Here is a 16,666-nt window from a genome sequence, read left to right as displayed (position 1 = left end):
CACTAGCCACTGCTTTATGGAGGGACTGCTTTACAGACTATGCACAGCATGTGTATCTACAGCTACACATGCCATTGAATGGAAAATGTTACTTACCAGTAGCCATCTGTTTGTGGCATGTACACGGAAGTGTGTGCAGTTTGCAATTTAGTTATATATATATATATATATATATACATTGCATAGAGCTTTGACCTGTTGTAAGTATTGTGGGCTTTTAACCACGCCCACCTCATGCCCATCACTTCCATTCGTTCCTGGACTTGAATTTCAAAAATCACATGATGTCATTGGTAAATGCTTTACATTTGTCCTGCCTTGAGGCTGTTTTGTCATGTCTTGCAGACTGCCCCTGTTATAAGGATTATTGCATGATTGCCAATATCCTTCAGTGTGGGCAAACTATTTTTAAAAAAAAAATTTTTGTCTATCCCCTTCGTGCTGCATGGCGGCCATGGTGCTCACAGGGTGAACAGGCACAACAGCATGAACTCGATTGGCGGTATTGAAGCACTAGTCAAATTGCTCACAGTTACCTAATCAGGGTCATTTCTTGTGGCTTTCCCCCTTAAAACACTTGAAATTGGTAAATCATTTACCTAAAACAGAAATCCTCAAAGCAAAAGTGGCTGTCCTGGCACAGCGGGAGAGCCAATACTACAATATTCACTGCACTTGGGAAACTCGCCCCATAATGCTTTCAGGCATTACTTTAACAAAACATTTTTGCTCATAACTAAGACAATGGGACCACCACCAAAACGTTCACAACAGTGTCTTCTTTCTGTCTACATAATCTCTGGGTTCCCACACTAGGTTAGTGGGTACCTCAAAATGATAACCCCTCCCACCATTCACTGTCTTTTTAAGCATTCTCATGGCTGGAACTTTTGTTTTACAGCTGGGAGAAGTTTTGTTTTGAAGACCGTGTTTGTAATATCATTGCAGTATGCCTGCTAGCCCTAAAAACGCCTACAGAGGGATAAGTATATCATTACACTGCATTATTTTCTCATGTATTTTTCATGTGGTTATGCCTTCTAGGGGCTAACAATATGGTTACATGACCATGTTTCTTACAAATTATATTTTTGTTATGGTGCCCTCTAGGAACTGTTTTCAGCATTAAAGTTTAATGTCAAAAGTTTATTTCTGATAACGTTTTATATGATACCCTATGTATATGTTTTAATAATCTCTCCTTATTACAATTATGACCGTGATTCAGGCCCACTTAATATCCTTATTGCACTCTGAGTGTGTGAACACTCTTGATATGTTTGGGTAACCCTTCTAAATTATATTTCTCCTCTGTGGCTGTCTTGTGTCTTTTTTGGGGGAACTGTGTTAGCCAGCCAGAGACTCTCTTGGTGGGGTGGTGAAAGTGGTATTCTATTGGACTTAGCATGGCAGTTTTACATTTGGATGCCAAATGGCAACATTTTCATTTTTTGCTGCAGATAGAGGAAGAAGGTAAATGGAAGAGCTTCAGTTATATGCAGTGCCACTGGAATTATATCGCAGGAAAATACAAAATTATGAGGCAGGGTTGACCTATTTATGTGGCAAGAAAAGTCCAGTTATAAATTTACAATGCCAATAGCACTAACTCAATGAAATGTGAGACCTATTGCATTGCAAATGCTTGTTCTTTTTGTTGACAACAGTAGAAAACATCAATTGAGATGAGTCAACTGGTTTCTATAACCTTTTCTGAACATAAATTCATATATAATTCCTAATTTGTCCTCAAGTAAAGACTTGTATATGTCAAGCAGTTGTGCAAGATCATTTACTAGAAAATAGAGGACCTTAACTAGGGAGATAGAAAACTCAGTACCCTGTCTCACTACCATCCCAAATGCTCCTTAATTTCTCTATTCCAAAACACTGTGACCCTTCTTAGCCACATAAACCTCGGTGTAAATTGTCCTATCCTCATATGTGTTCTTTTCAGGAGAATAAACTATCATGCCAGTATTAAGTCCCCCAAAAGCTATAATATGAATATCGGAACAGTCCACAAATAGACCACGCTCATTGAAAACTCAGTGTTGACATTTCGACCTGTATGTATACATTTGTTTTTAGAGCTGGGTCGTCATTAGGACAACAGGAGGGGGTACACCCTCAAAATCACTAAATGGGGGCCAGAGGTACTTGTACGAATTTCAGGAGAGTATAAATGAACCAAACTCCCCTCTTTCAGATACAACTTAGCAGTCACAGTAGTGATGGGAGAGTCGGGTTTCACAGTGACTTCAATTTGCACGTCACCAGCACATATTGTGTAGCTAGAATTGCCTCCTTTATCAAGGTTTTGTGAGGTTTGCACTACCTTGATCGGTTACACTAGTCTGCTGTTGTGTTCTCCTGTGTCATCCGTACTCCAGGTGGATGAATCATGATCATTACCAAACACAACCTTCTGAATAATCTTTAAGAATCTGGCAAAATGCGCACCCTTTTACATTCTAAATAGGTTTTTCTTATGGCTGGATACCACTTAGAATTTGCTAAATGAGGATGTTCAGTTAATTTGAAGTAGTCCTTTCAAGTTTCTGGTAGTCTCTTGCAAAATCAAGATTTGACTTGGTTTCGTTAGTGATGGCATTGACATTTTCCATTTGAGACATAGGTTTGAATTTATTCTGTTCTCTAGACTAAATTATAGGCCTTTCTATACCTCTTGGATTCGCTAATATTTCCTCACTACTTGAATTTCTGCAGCATTCTTTTCCTGAGTTCTTTTGTCCTTACAGTTGACAACTATTTGTTCTCTCCAAGAACTACCAAGATTGCCATCAAGCTCACAAGTAGATGCCAAAATGTGAAGCTTGGCTCAAACTGTCAATTGTTTCATGCTATAATTGGCGACATTTGAAAACAATTATGCTCATGTCATCTTTAAAATGATTCTATAGTCTGTTGACTGCTTCCACATAAACGTCCAACTCAACTTCTGGTGGAGGAATCACAGCTGGCGAATTAGAAAAATTTATTTGACCTTCAGACCTCAAGCAATTATATTGTATTGAAAACTTCCTTATGGGATCATAGTTAGAACCATCAATTGCAATCAAGTATTTATCAAGAAGTCTTGAATCATTGTTTCCATTTGAATCTATGCAGACCTGGTTCAGCAAGGAATATTAGCATTGTGCATGATTAATTTGTATTATTTAATCCACTACCCAAAATAATGAAGTACATAAAAAAGATAACACCAAGATTATAAGGTCATGAAATTCCATTTTGATGTGAGACACCACAGTAGTTTTAATATGAGAAATTGGTTTAATACCTGCGCCAGCAGATGTGAGGCAATTAAGGAAAAGCTTATGTCCGCCAATGAAAATGAGTTCCCCTCTGTGTGCCAATAGATATGTGCTTCACTTCAATGCATGATTAAGCTACATGCTGCCAACACTGATAATTTTAATCGTATGAGCGCTCAGTTTGGCGAAGAGAGAGAGAGAGAGAGACAGATTGCGATCAGTGTGAGCTCTCAGGCAATGAGGATGTATGATCACACACAGGCAAATAGATCTGCAGTGCTCTGGACGGGAAGGAGCGAGAACACTGCCTCGTGCATCAGGATTCAAGATAGCCTGGCTGATGAGGGGTGATACCCCAAAACCAGTCCCAGGATGCTTGTTTCCGGTCCAGGAAAGACATGGCCTGGCAGTTTGGGCTGGACTGTTCCCAGGGTCAAGATTCATTTGCATATAGCTGGGTCCAAACTGGGGTAGCATGGTGAGCAACATAACAATGGATTTAACAGCTGCTTTTTTGCTCCATGTTGAGACTCTGCGACTTTGCCTTGCTGTATACCTTGTCAGAGTACTAAGCATTATATCAAATTTACAATGCTAAAGTGTTCTACGCCTGTTTGTCACAGCTCTCCTTGAATTCATATACCAATTTTGTTGATGTTAAATCAAAGGCCATGCAGGTATTCAAATAGAAACCAAGTGATTCCTTGTACTCATTTTATACTCCTCTAGGCATCTCTGGGAAGAGTCAAATCCTTTTCGCCATTGTTTTCACCTCTCGATACCTGGATCTGTTCACCAACTACATCTCTCTCTACAACACAAGCATGAAGGTAAGTTATTTATGTCTGTACGTTGTAGGTCTCCTGCTATTCATTCTTTCATACTTTTTTAAAAGTTGTACAGTAAACACCGGGATGAACATGGAAACTCTGGAATCTGGGACAAAGGATTGAATCCAACCATTCAAGAATAATGCATGATACTCAAGGGATAATCTAGAGCAAAATTTCTACTTAGGGAAATACACCCTAGTTACAACACTAGATTCCAATCCCTTAGCCGCCTAGATCAGGCCGTAGAGATGCCATGGTACATTTACCTACTCCAGCTACAGATAGTCATTAGAAGAATACGACATCCGCTAAGCACAAGAGGTATACCTGTTACCAACCTTGTAGAGGCGATCTACCAAAAACTTAGATTTAGATTGGAAGGTCATGAAAACCCCTCCCCCCTCTTATAATCACTGCCTTTAGGATAACCCTCACACAGCAAACCATATACCCACATAGAAGAGGACTCTGGAACAATATTCCCCCAGCTGGAAACCTTTCAGGATGAATCACAACTACAGACTATACAGGGAGTGCAGAATTATTAGGCAAATGAGTATTTTGACCACATCATCCTCTTTATGCATGTTGTCTTACTCCAAGCTGTATAGGCTCGAAAGCCTACTACCAATTAAGCATATTAGGTGATGTGCATCTCTGTAATGAGAAGGGGTGTGGTCTAATGACATCAACACCCTATATCAGGTGTGCATAATTATTAGGCAACTTCCTTTCCTTTGGCAAAATGGGTCAAAAGAAGGACTTGACAGGCTCAGAAAAGTCAAAAATAGTGAGATATCTTGCAGAGGGATGCAGCACTCTTAAAATTGCAAAGCTTCTGAAGCGTGATCATCGAACAATCAAGCGTTTCATTCAAAATAGTCAACAGGGTCGCAAGAAGCGTGTGGAAAAACCAAGGCGCAAAATAACTGCCCATGAACTGAGAAAAGTCAAGCGTGCAGCTGCCACGATGCCACTTGCCACCAGTTTGGCCATATTTCAGAGCTGCAACATCACTGGAGTGCCCAAAAGCACAAGGTGTGCAATACTCAGAGACATGGCCAAGGTAAGAAAGGCTGAAAGACGACCACCACTGAACAAGACACACAAGCTGAAACGTCAAGACTGGGCCAAGAAATATCTCAAGACTGATTTTTCTAAGGTTTTATGGACTGATGAAATGAGAGTGAGTCTTGATGGGCCAGATGGATGGGCCCGTGGCTGGATTGGTAAAGGGCAGAGAGCTCCAGTCCGACTCAGACGCCAGCAAGGTGGAGGTGGAGTACTGGTTTGGGCTGGTATCATCAAAGATGAGCTTGTGGGGCCTTTCCGGGTTGAGGATGGAGTCAAGCTCAACTCCCAGTCCTACTGCCAGTTCCTGGAAGACACCTTCTTCAAGCAGTGGTACAGGAAGAAGTCTGCATCCTTCAAGAAAAACATGATTTTCATGCAGGACAATGCTCCATCACACGCGTCCAAGTACTCCACAGCGTGGCTGGCAAGAAAGGGTATAAAAGAAGGAAATCTAATGACATGGCCTCCTTGTTCACCTGATCTGAACCCCATTGAGAACCTGTGGTCCATCATCAAATGTGAGATTTACAAGGAGGGAAAACAGTACACCTCTCTGAACAGTGTCTGGGAGGCTGTGGTTGCTGCTGCACGCAATGTTGATGGTGAACAGATCAAAACACTGACAGAATCCATGGATGGCAGGCTTTTGAGTGTCCTTGCAAAGACAGGTGGCTATATTGGTCACTGATTTGTTTTTGTTTTGTTTTTGAATGTCAGAAATGTATATTTGTGAATGTTGAGATGTTATATTGGTTTCACTGGTAATAATAAATAATTGAAATGGGTATATATATTTTTTTGTTGAGTTGCCTAATAATTATGCACAGTAATAGTCACCTGCACACACAGATATCCCCCTAACATAGCTAAAACTAAAAACAAACTAAAAACTACTTCCAAAAATATTCAGCTTTGATATTAATGAGTTTTTTGGGTTCATTGAGAACATGGTTGTTGTTCAATAATAAAATTAATCCTCAAAAATACAACTTGCCTAATAATTCTGCACTCCCTCTAGTCGGTATAAACCCCAAGAGGCTCAGAAATAGGTGAGCATAGCACTTTAGAAATATGCAGTAACATGAAGTCTGTATGTTGATATCTTTAGTTGTCTGCGTATTATATTCCACACTTTAAGTGTGATGTCACAGTTCAGTGCAGTGTTTGGACTTCTCACTCAAAGTAAGGTGGTAATATCTTCATTCACTGTTTTGAAGATATTACCATACTTTTAGAGTACGAATCTGCTTTAAGAAAAAACTTTTCATCTTGAACAAACCTTTTATTCCAAGGGCCCAAGATTAAAAGTATTTCTTCCAGGTTGGCAGATACAGGGAAGATGACCTAAGTGGAGGTGATGGATACAGGGCATGATTAATCTTAAAGGGATGATAATTCACCAAAGACTGCCATTGATGCTATTGTGTTACTCAGGAAGCTTTCTTGTGCGCAAGCAGTGCTGCAGTATGGCAAAGAGGCTTTACAAACCTTATTGGTGGACAAAGTAACAGAAAAGGCCTGAAACAAATTAGAATCTGTAGCAGTTCCTTTGGTACGAAGAACTGGTGATGGGATGAACACAGCCAGTTTGTTAAAAGCCTGTTTCTGCCTGTTGTCTTTGCCCTGGCTATGTAAGTGTTTGTTTGATGGCAAGTGTGGCTGCAGATACACATGCTCTGCATACGTCTGCCATCAAGTGTTGGGTCCGGAAGATTGCAAGTAGTTTTTGTTTCAAAAGCTTTTTTGAGTTACGAGGTATAGTGACTTCTCCTCTTGCTGGAAATGTGCATGGGAATAGACTTCATCTTCATATTGTTTTCTTCTGCTGTCTGGTCCAGTTGTGTTTTCACTGTGCTCTGGTCCGAGGCTGTATTAAGTCTTTTTTCCATTCGGTAAACCTCGATTCCACCGGTATTGTTATGAAATGCGGTACTTCTTTTCCCTTGCGCTCTTAGATTGAAGATAAATCTATCCCGATCAACTCGTTTTGATCGAGGCACTCGGGGCTGTACCCTTTGGGCCCCCATTTTCTCCATTCCACACATCAGAGAATGAAATCCCAATGGAACAGACGCCTCTCCGTTTCTGTTCGAAGTGTCAATTGAAATTTTCGAAGCCCGATTTCCACAAGGGTTGCAAACTTTGTCTATTGCTGTTGCATCGAGAAGACGACTGAAGGTTACCGGTCTTTCTGGTCAGTCAGTCAGTCAGTCAGTCAAATAGCTTTATTCGGCAATTGCCATAAAAGTGCAAACCAAGACACATTTACCGATCTATAAATAGTATAAAATAAAACTTAAAACCATTACAAAAACACCACATGGGCATCCAATCTGAAACCCCTTGACATACATAGATAAGTATACTAGACATGGTTAAAAATCACAAAATCAGAAAAGTACAAATATTAGCTTTAAAATGATATACTATACGTACATACATTTTTAAAAAAAGAGTAGGCCTTTTCCTAATACTTAAAGAAGCTGTAACAAAGTCTAATACATGGTGACAAATTTGGATAGCTGGCAGTCTCTGAAAATATAGTAGGGCTTCCTTATAATGAATGGGTCTAAGAAGACGTAACGTGGGTAAAATAAAAGCCCCTCTAGGAGCAGCATATAAAGGGCAAAAAAGAAAAAAGTGCAAAGTGCTCTGAGTTGATTTGTAGTCACAGGGACAAAGTGGTAAGTCCTTTTTCCAGAAGCATGGTTCGGGAAAAGCTACCTTAAAATGAATTAGATTAAATCTAAAAAGTGTTAAAAGAGAAATTATTCTAAAACTTGAAAACCAAGTCAAATAGGGTTCAAGGCATGGAACAGTCACAATCCGAGAGTAGGAATCAAAAGATTTCAATTTCAGAGAACTATAAAATCTCAGCTCTGATATATGCTTGGAGTAAGTAGACTTCAAAACAGACCTAGAGTTTGTTGTTAACAGATGGGGATCATCAAACATGTATCTAAGCCCTAGGTTCTCAAAAGAGTTTTGCAGAAACATAAGCCAGGGAATCCTATTTGAATTTTCCAATTGTAGACAATCAGAGATACAGTCTTGGACCAAACTTGCCATAGGGTTTGACCAACATCTGATCCAGAGCAATAGGGGAGCCAAAAAGACCCTATCCTCCAAAAAGCACTGACCAAGTTCTTCATGGCAGATTATGTTTGCGATGCATTTTGGGACCAACAATAATCTGCGCAGGAATTTATTTTCAACACTCTGGAGAGACGGTATTTTATTATAGCCCCAGACGCCTGCCCCATAAAGGACTGATGCAGTGCATTTAGAATTGTAAAGAGTTGTTAACTGTGCAGGGGGTCTGTGACCTAGTTTATTTGAAAAGCGAAAGATTGCTTCGTTATTCCTTATCAACTGTTGGAGCTTAAAATTAATGTGTGTCTTCCAGGACAAAGAAGAACTCATGTACATGCCTAGATAACAAAATTCTTTGACCTTGTTAAGAGTGTGCCCTCCCATAGTAAATTGTTTAGACTTTGTGTTACGTGGGCCACAAGTCATAACGAAAGTCTTGGGGTAATTTACTTTCAGATCAAGGTTCAACATAAAATTATAAAAAGCATCCAGTAGTCCCTGTAAACCGTTTGCAGTACGATTAAAACTGCATCGTCCGCATATAATAAAACTGGAAGTTGTCTCTGGCCCATCTTCGGTATGTCCTTTGCATGTTTTACCAGTGAATCATAGAGCCCATTAATGTATATCAGAAAAAGAAAAGGGGCTAAGATACATCCCTGCCTTACACCCCTAGTTGACGGGATGGGGGAGGTTCTCTGCCCATGTGAGCCGGCCTGAACAGAAATCGTTAGGTCTGTGTGTAGGCGTTTAATAAGCTCCAATAGAGCCGGATCGCAGCCTAGGACTTCCAAAATTTGCCATAACTTTGACCTATTAACCATATCAAAGGCACTGGTTAGATCAATGAAAGCCATGTGAATAGACTCTTTTTTGACTATCACATATTTGCTGAGTATCAGCTGCAAGTTTAAGACTTGCTCAACTGTGCCTACACCGGGTCTGAAACCAAATTGAATAGGAGATAAAATCTGGGCCTCGGACACCCAATCTTCTAAACGGGACAAGATCACGCTACCTAAAATCTTTGCTGTCGAATCGATAAGAGAAATTGGTCTGTAACAAGAAGGATCTTGTCTATTTCCTTTTTTGAAGATGGGGACAATAATAGCTGATTTCCAAGAAAGGGGCACGTTACTATTTACCACACTATTCAACACATTTGTAACTAACGGACCCCAAAGATCAATTTCTGATTTAAAAAGATCAGCGGGAACCCCATCGGGGCCAGGAGCTTTCCCCTGCCTTGATCTATCAGTAGCATTTTTGACCTCGTAGAGATCAAAAATAATATTTGGGGCCTTAGTTTTGGAGTCTAAAATAAAAAGTGCAGAAGGATTTACATGCGAATTCTCATAGGTTCCTGGACAGAAGACTTTCCTAAAATGAGTTAACCAGACGTCCTCGGCAATAAGACAGTCATTGGCCAAAGAGTTGTTGCCAGAAAAGTAAGAGTGGTTTATCACTTTCCAGAATTTAGAAGTATCCTTCTGCTCAGATGCAGCCAAAAGTTCGCCCCAGACCTAATTTCTGATTTCCGTTTGTCAAGGGCAGCCTTATAATCGGCTCTAGCTATTTTAACTAATTGACGGGAGACAGGAACCGCTTTAAGTGCGTCTTTGAGTTTTTTGTGGGCGGATGAGCATGCAGAATCGAACCATCTGTGGGCCACCGGCCCCTTCGCGGGCCTGTCCACCGCCAGGGCGCGTGAAATGTCAGAGCTTAAAGATTCAAATTCACGCACTATGCGGTCAGGGTCTAACTGCTGGGACAAACACATATGAATCGAGTCAGACCTACTTTTTACAATTTCCTGGTTAAAAATTTTTGGATCTATTTTGTCCCATTTTAAACGAATGCCACAGTTTGGATTATAAACAGTAGCAGCGCTCAAGCTTTTATTCTTGGATGCCTGGATAATTTTTAGGTCCAATATAATGCTAAGGGGGTTATGATCGCTCGCACAATGAGGCGTAATCTTAAATTCTTGAATTACATAAAAATCAGAGGAGCTGATAAGTATGAAGTAGATAATACTCCCCCTCAAATTCCCTGTAAAGGTTGGTGTATTACAGGCGTCGGGGGCCAATTTCTCGGTGACATGAACCAGATCAAATTTACAAGTAAAAAGGTTTGAGGCATCTCCTTCAGAAGTATGGTTAAAATGAATTACTGACTCTCTGCCCTCAGCAGGAAAGGCACACAAGTCCATGTGTTCTTTGCTACACAGAGGAGTATTGAAATCGCCCACCCATAGAATAATTAGATCACTATTCTGCAAATCATGTGAAGAATCTATGAAGTCCGTTACCTCTTCCAAATGACCCATAAGAAGGCCCCGAGGAATGTTATTATAAAAATTTAAAATTAGGATATCCTTTTGGCCACTAATAGAGACCAAGACAACCATAAAATAAAGGGAAGACCAGATTAAGGACACATTTAAAAGCGGAAGATGTACGGAAACAAGAACTAAAAGGCCGCTGCTAGCTTTCCCCATTTGGGAGGTTAATGCCGGCTGACACAGAGAGGTGAAACCGTTCAGAAGGAACGTATCTTTGGACCAGGTCTCCTGTAGACAAATTATATCGTAAGAGGAAATAAAGCTCTTCCAGTCCGAATTGTCAGATTTGGATCGCAGCCCTGCTATGTTCCAGCTAAGCAGGGTTAATGGTCTAGACACAGGACATGACGTTAGAACTTTGGTATATATAGGAACTTTCAGATCCAATTCAGACTTTCCTGTGTCCCAGGTACATTCAACGTGGACGTTCCCAGCCTTCGGTCTCTCCATGTTAGAAGAACAGGGGTGGATCAGCGATAGTCATACGTTCTCGTCAAGGTGACTAAGAGTCGAGAACCGGTTGCTAGAGGGTACATTAAGCTGTAGATGAAGCCTTTCTGAGTCTGGTCTGTGAATACTTGAATTAGTGACAATGCGGTTTGGTAGGAGCACAGGGTCGTAAAAATGACACAGGGGATGTATTTGAATCCTGTTAGTTGACATATTACAGTGGCCGAAATTGGTCAAAAAATGGTCTACAGAACGAGGATTAGCAAAATTTAAAACGACATAGTCTCCCCCATCCAATACCTTGGAATATCCTACCCTCCTCACTCTTCGGGCCATAAGAATCTTATCATTATGAAAACAATTAGGTTTGAAATTGGAGTTTAACCAGTGACCAGCTTTTCTAATTAGGGAGTGGGTATCTTCTTGTTTGGAGCACTCCAGAGGAGGAACGTTTGAAAGAACCAGAACGTACGGATTGCAGGCAGGTGGTAAATGTAAAAAGTCTGCGTGGTTAGTAAGTTTATTTGGACCTTTATCATGCAACCTAGAGGAATAAACTTCCCTTGTCGGCCCTAATACAGGGTTGTCAACGAGAGTTCCTTGACCAGAGACGGCTTGTGGATCAAGCGAAGAGTTAGTTACTCCTTGGGATGCCAAAGTAGAGGGAGGAGTGGATTAATAGGCTGGTTCAGGGTTATGATGTATTCCCGTACTTATTGGACCTGGTTTTAAAAAACTAGATAAAAACCTGGTCACGTCATTACAAAAGCAATCAAGCTTCCTAGCGATTAAAGTGGTAATTTTTGCCTCTAGAGTTCCGCAAAAGGATTTGAGTGTCAAGTCAATAATACTAGAACGGTCTTCAGGAGCATCCTTACTCTGAGGACATTCGGGGAAGGAGACCAGGGAGATTGGGGGTTGATCACTCTGGGCCGGGAAGGTAGGTAGTTTCTTTTTGGAGCCCAGGGCCTTTTTTGTATTTTTGGGCTTTTTCCCGGCTCTCCTCTTCTTCAAAGGAGGAGAATCGGCCTGAGAACAAGAGCTTTCAAGAGGAGGAATAGCTAATAGGGGAGAAGAATTGATTCGGTCGGTAGTGGGAAGTATATCGTCGCCCAACTGACTGGTGTTCAGAGGCAAGATCAATGATGAAGGACCAGTTCTTGGAAAGGTGGAAATGTGGACGATGGGTTCCAAGGGGGGGTGTTGTACAGTACTTTGGACAGCCCCAATCCTTTCTTCTACATGTTCAAGTTCAGATTCAATGGGCCCCATCACAGAAGATAAATAACTAGTAATGGAGGACTGAAGGGAGCTGGACCCGCCTTCCCCCTTTTGAACATTAGTCTTTCTTTTCCCCATATTTAATAATAGACTCACACAGTATCTGACACAGCACCCAGATGGAGTTACCACTGGCGGAAGGAGTAGATGTTGGGGGGGGGGGCCCCAGCCCGGCCTCTTCCGGTTGATGACGGGCGAAGGACGGGCCCGCCCTTGGCCCGGGCGCCGCCCGCGCGCGTCCCGCGACGGCGGGAGCGCGATACAAATTTAAAGGGCTCCTGCCCCTCCTCCGGCCACACAGCGCTTCCCGCAACGGCAGGAGCGCGATACAAAGTTAAAGGGCTCCTGCCCCTCCTCCGGCCACACAGCGCTTCCCGCGACGGCGGGAGCGCGATACAAAGTTAAAGGGCTCCTGCCCCTCCTCCGGCCACACAGCGCTTCTGGTAAAAAAAGACTCATCTATGAGCTCTCCGATCATGCAGATATGCAGTGGCAAAGTTTCAACTAGACACCTGACATCGTCGGTATCCGGGACACCATGTCAGACACTGAGCAGCAGCAGGAACTTCAGGAGGCTTCAGCTGCTGAGGAGGAGGCTTTCTGTATTCAATTCTCAGACTCCGAGGCCGACATCATGCTAGAGATGCAGGAAATTCCGGTGGGTCAACCAATAGTGTGTAAGTCTCCCTCTGCTCCCACCAAGAAACTCACAAATACAGAACAAAAGGCTACTGAGCCACCTCTGCTATCGAGCCATGGCAGCCATTGTAAAAAATGTACTGGATGCCCCACCTTCAGGCTCAGCATCGAAACCAAAACATAAACCTTCGACCTCTGTACTGACCCGAACATCACTTGCCTCTGTACCAAAACCTTCTGCATCACACTCGGCACAGACTGTTTTGGCACCAAAGAGACTTTCTATCTAAGCACTGAACACTTTGGCACCAAAAGTAAAGAGCGTTTTCGAGCCAAAGAAACTCACTCTCCATGCAGCCTTGAAGCTGATTACATCTCCTGAGCCCATTCTTCACAAAATGAAGCAACAACTTCATGCCAAGCAGTCACAGCTGCATACACAGCCACTGATTAAAGCAGTGGTTAATACCCCATCTAAAAGACAACTTTCCTTTGAAGAGGCTATTGATCCACCAATGTCTCCAATTAAACAGAGAAGATTGGAAAAGGACTTGGAATATATCCATCCACCTCTACACCTCCAGTTACTCCACCGTCACCACTAACTCCTTCTTCTCCGCGATCTCATGGTGACCCTCTTGACATCTCTTCACAGGGCTCACCACATGCTTTTCATTATACAAAGGACACAGAGGATGACAATCTCCCCCTACATCCAGACACAGACTCATGGTCTTATTATGTTGTGGACACCTACATAGACACTGACACAGACGTAGATCCAGCCAGACCTTCTACACCAGACAACACCACTTTGTTTCAAGAACTTATAGGGAGGGCAGCCGCCAAAGAGCCCATTGAGGATGATTTCCTTTTTGAGACACTCACCACCTCACATAAATCCATACAATACCTACCTATATTGAAGGATATATTGAGGCGTGAAGACCATATTTTCTAAGACCCCGCTAGAGGATGCATTATCACTCCACGGGTAGAGAAAAAATACAAGGCCTCGCCATATGACTCGGTTTTTATTAAGGGTCACATTCCTGCTGACTCCCTGGTTGCGTCCAATGCCAGGAAAACACCAAACTCACAATCTGCTCAGGATTCTCCACCTCCTGATAAGGAAAGTAAGCTTATAGATGCTTCTGGGAAACGTGTTGCTGCGCAAATAGTCAATCCCTGGCGAATCGCCAACACACAAGGCTTACTTGCCAGATATGATTGTGCCCACAGGGACGAAATGGAGGAGCTTCTCCAGTACCTCCCAGAACAGCATAAGAAAAGAGTGAGGCGCAGTTAATTTTCCAGAACTCCATCCGCTGTGCTTTAGACTCAGCCGACAGAGCTGAGAGAGGAATTAACACGAGTGTCCTTTTACACAGACACATATGGCTACAACGTTTCAGGCTTCAAGCAGGAGGTACAAGCAGTCTGTGTTTAATGTACCTTTTGATAAAGGGTGTTCGGCCCACAGGTCGATCAGGCGTTGGAGAAAATGAAGGAAGACAATGAGGTGGTGAAGTCCATGGGGGTGTTATAATCCCCTGCCTCACGTAGTACTTTTTGTAGACATCAATTTAAAACAGTCTCTAAGCCTTCTACATCAGAAGCCTCATATAGCAATCATATAACAAGGGACAACAATGCACACCATCACACAGGGTTTTACAGGGATTCCTATAGAGGGAATAACTACAGAGGTAGGGGAAAAACTCCCTCCTTTCGAGCCTCCTCCACTGCCATCAAGCAGTGATTCACTACACCTTCCCTCCAATTACAAACACCTGCAGGAGGATGGATTCAGTTCTTTCACACAATTGGCAAAAAATCATCATGGATGAATGAGTGCTGGATATTATCTAACATGGTTAATGTCCGGAGCTCAAGTCTACAAATCCAAACATTCCCCCTCGCGCTCACAAGAACATCTAACTGTCCTCAAACAGGAAGTGCAAGCCTTACTCCTCAAAGGGGCAATAGAGCCAGTTCCCTTACATCAGGGAACTGGGGTGTATTCTCCATACTTTCTCATCCCCAAAAAGGACGGCTCTTAAAGACCTATATTGAATCTCAGGTCTTTGAATCATTACATCACATCTGAACATGTTCACATGGTCACACTTCAGGATGTGATCCCATTGCTGCAACAAGGCGACTTTTTGTCAGCACTAAATCTAAAAGACGCGTACTTTCACATTCCTGTACACTCAGCACATCTCAAATACCTCAGATTTGTGATATAAGGACATCACTACCATTTCAAAGTGCTTCCTTTCGGAGTCACAAGAGCTCCAAGGGTGTTTACAAAAGGCCTTGCAGTAGTACAGGCTCACTTGCACAGGCAGAAAATCCATGTCTACCCATAACTAGACGACTGGCTCATCCAAGCCAGGAATTTCAGTCAATGATTGCATCATACCAAAGTCACAATAAACTTAATTAATCAATTAGGTTTTGACATACACTTTCAAAAGTCACATATCAGCCCACTTCAGATACACCCCTATTTAGGGGCCATTCTCAATACACAGCATATCCAAATGCAGCAAGGACACAGAACTTTCAAATACAGCTTTCTCATTTTCATCCCAACCTCCCAGCCACAGTAATATTAATCACAAAGCTCCTGGGGATGATGGCTTCTTGCATTGTGATAGTACCACATGCTCATCTTCATATGCGCCCATTGCAGGAATGTCTTTCACGCCAATGGTCTCAGGCACAGGCCCAATTAAACAATCTAGTGTTGGTAGACAACTGCACCTTTTACTCTCTGCAGTGGTGGAACAAAACCAACCTGTTAAAAGGGTGGCCATTTCTGGACCCTGTTCCCCAGATCATTCTGACAACATACGGCTCTCAGACAGGGTGGGATGCTCACCTACTGGACATCACAGTCCAGGGTCTCTGGGATCACACACATCGAGCCCTGCACATCAACTTTCTAGAGATGCTAGCTGTTCATCTAGCACTTAGTACCTTTGTGATTCATTTCACCAACAAGATAGTTCTCATACACACAGACAACCATGTATTATGTGCAAAAGTGTGGGGGGAGGGACATTCTCTACAGCTGTCTTGTGTTGCACCGACAATTCGGTATCTGGCAATTCACCACAATATATATTTGTTATGAAACATCTCCCAGGAACACACAAGAATTTTGCCAACTTTCTCAGCAGGATGTTAAACGAGACCACACGTGGGAACGCCACCCCCTAGTCCTTCTCCCTTACTTTCAAAAGTGGAGATTTCCAGACATAGACCTCTTCACAGCAGAAGAAAAAGCAAAATGCCCAAACTTCATATCCAGGTTCCTTAACCCTCAGTCCAAAGGCAATGCTCTATGGATGAACCGGTCAGGGATATTTGCCTACGCTTTTCCACCTCTCCTTCTGTATCTGGTTCGGAAACTCAGGCAAACTTCTCTCACACTCATCCTTGTGGCACCCACATGGGTCAAACAACCATGGTTCACCACTCTATTTAGACACTCTAGACCTTTCAGTTGTACCACACGAGAAACTTCCCTACCGACCTGGACTGCCTCACTCAGAATCAAGGTCAAATCAGACAACCAATCCCAGGGAGTTGAATCCTGCAAATCCTGAAGTCATAGAATTTTGTTATTTAGACCTACCTCAAGAATGTATGGATATTCTTAA

At 42.4% G+C, this 16,666-nt stretch overlaps 1 protein-coding gene across 1 annotated transcript in view; it reads left to right on the top strand.

The window, feature by feature from the left end:
• LOC138268248 (ER lumen protein-retaining receptor 1) overlaps positions 1-16,666 on the top strand; it is a 100,227-nt gene that overhangs the window by 65,891 nt on the left and 17,670 nt on the right. Inside the window, exon 2 of the mRNA XM_069217764.1 lies at positions 4,008-4,108. Coding sequence (XP_069073865.1) covers positions 4,008-4,108 — 101 coding nt within the window. The remainder of the gene's footprint in view (positions 1-4,007; positions 4,109-16,666) is intronic.

The sequence above is a fragment of the Pleurodeles waltl genome, chromosome 1_1, assembly GCF_031143425.1.
Source record: "Pleurodeles waltl isolate 20211129_DDA chromosome 1_1, aPleWal1.hap1.20221129, whole genome shotgun sequence".
NCBI lineage: Eukaryota > Metazoa > Chordata > Amphibia > Caudata > Salamandridae > Pleurodeles > Pleurodeles waltl.
The sequence above is the reverse complement of the archived record's forward strand: the minus strand, read 5'-3'. Positions and strand labels throughout refer to the sequence as shown.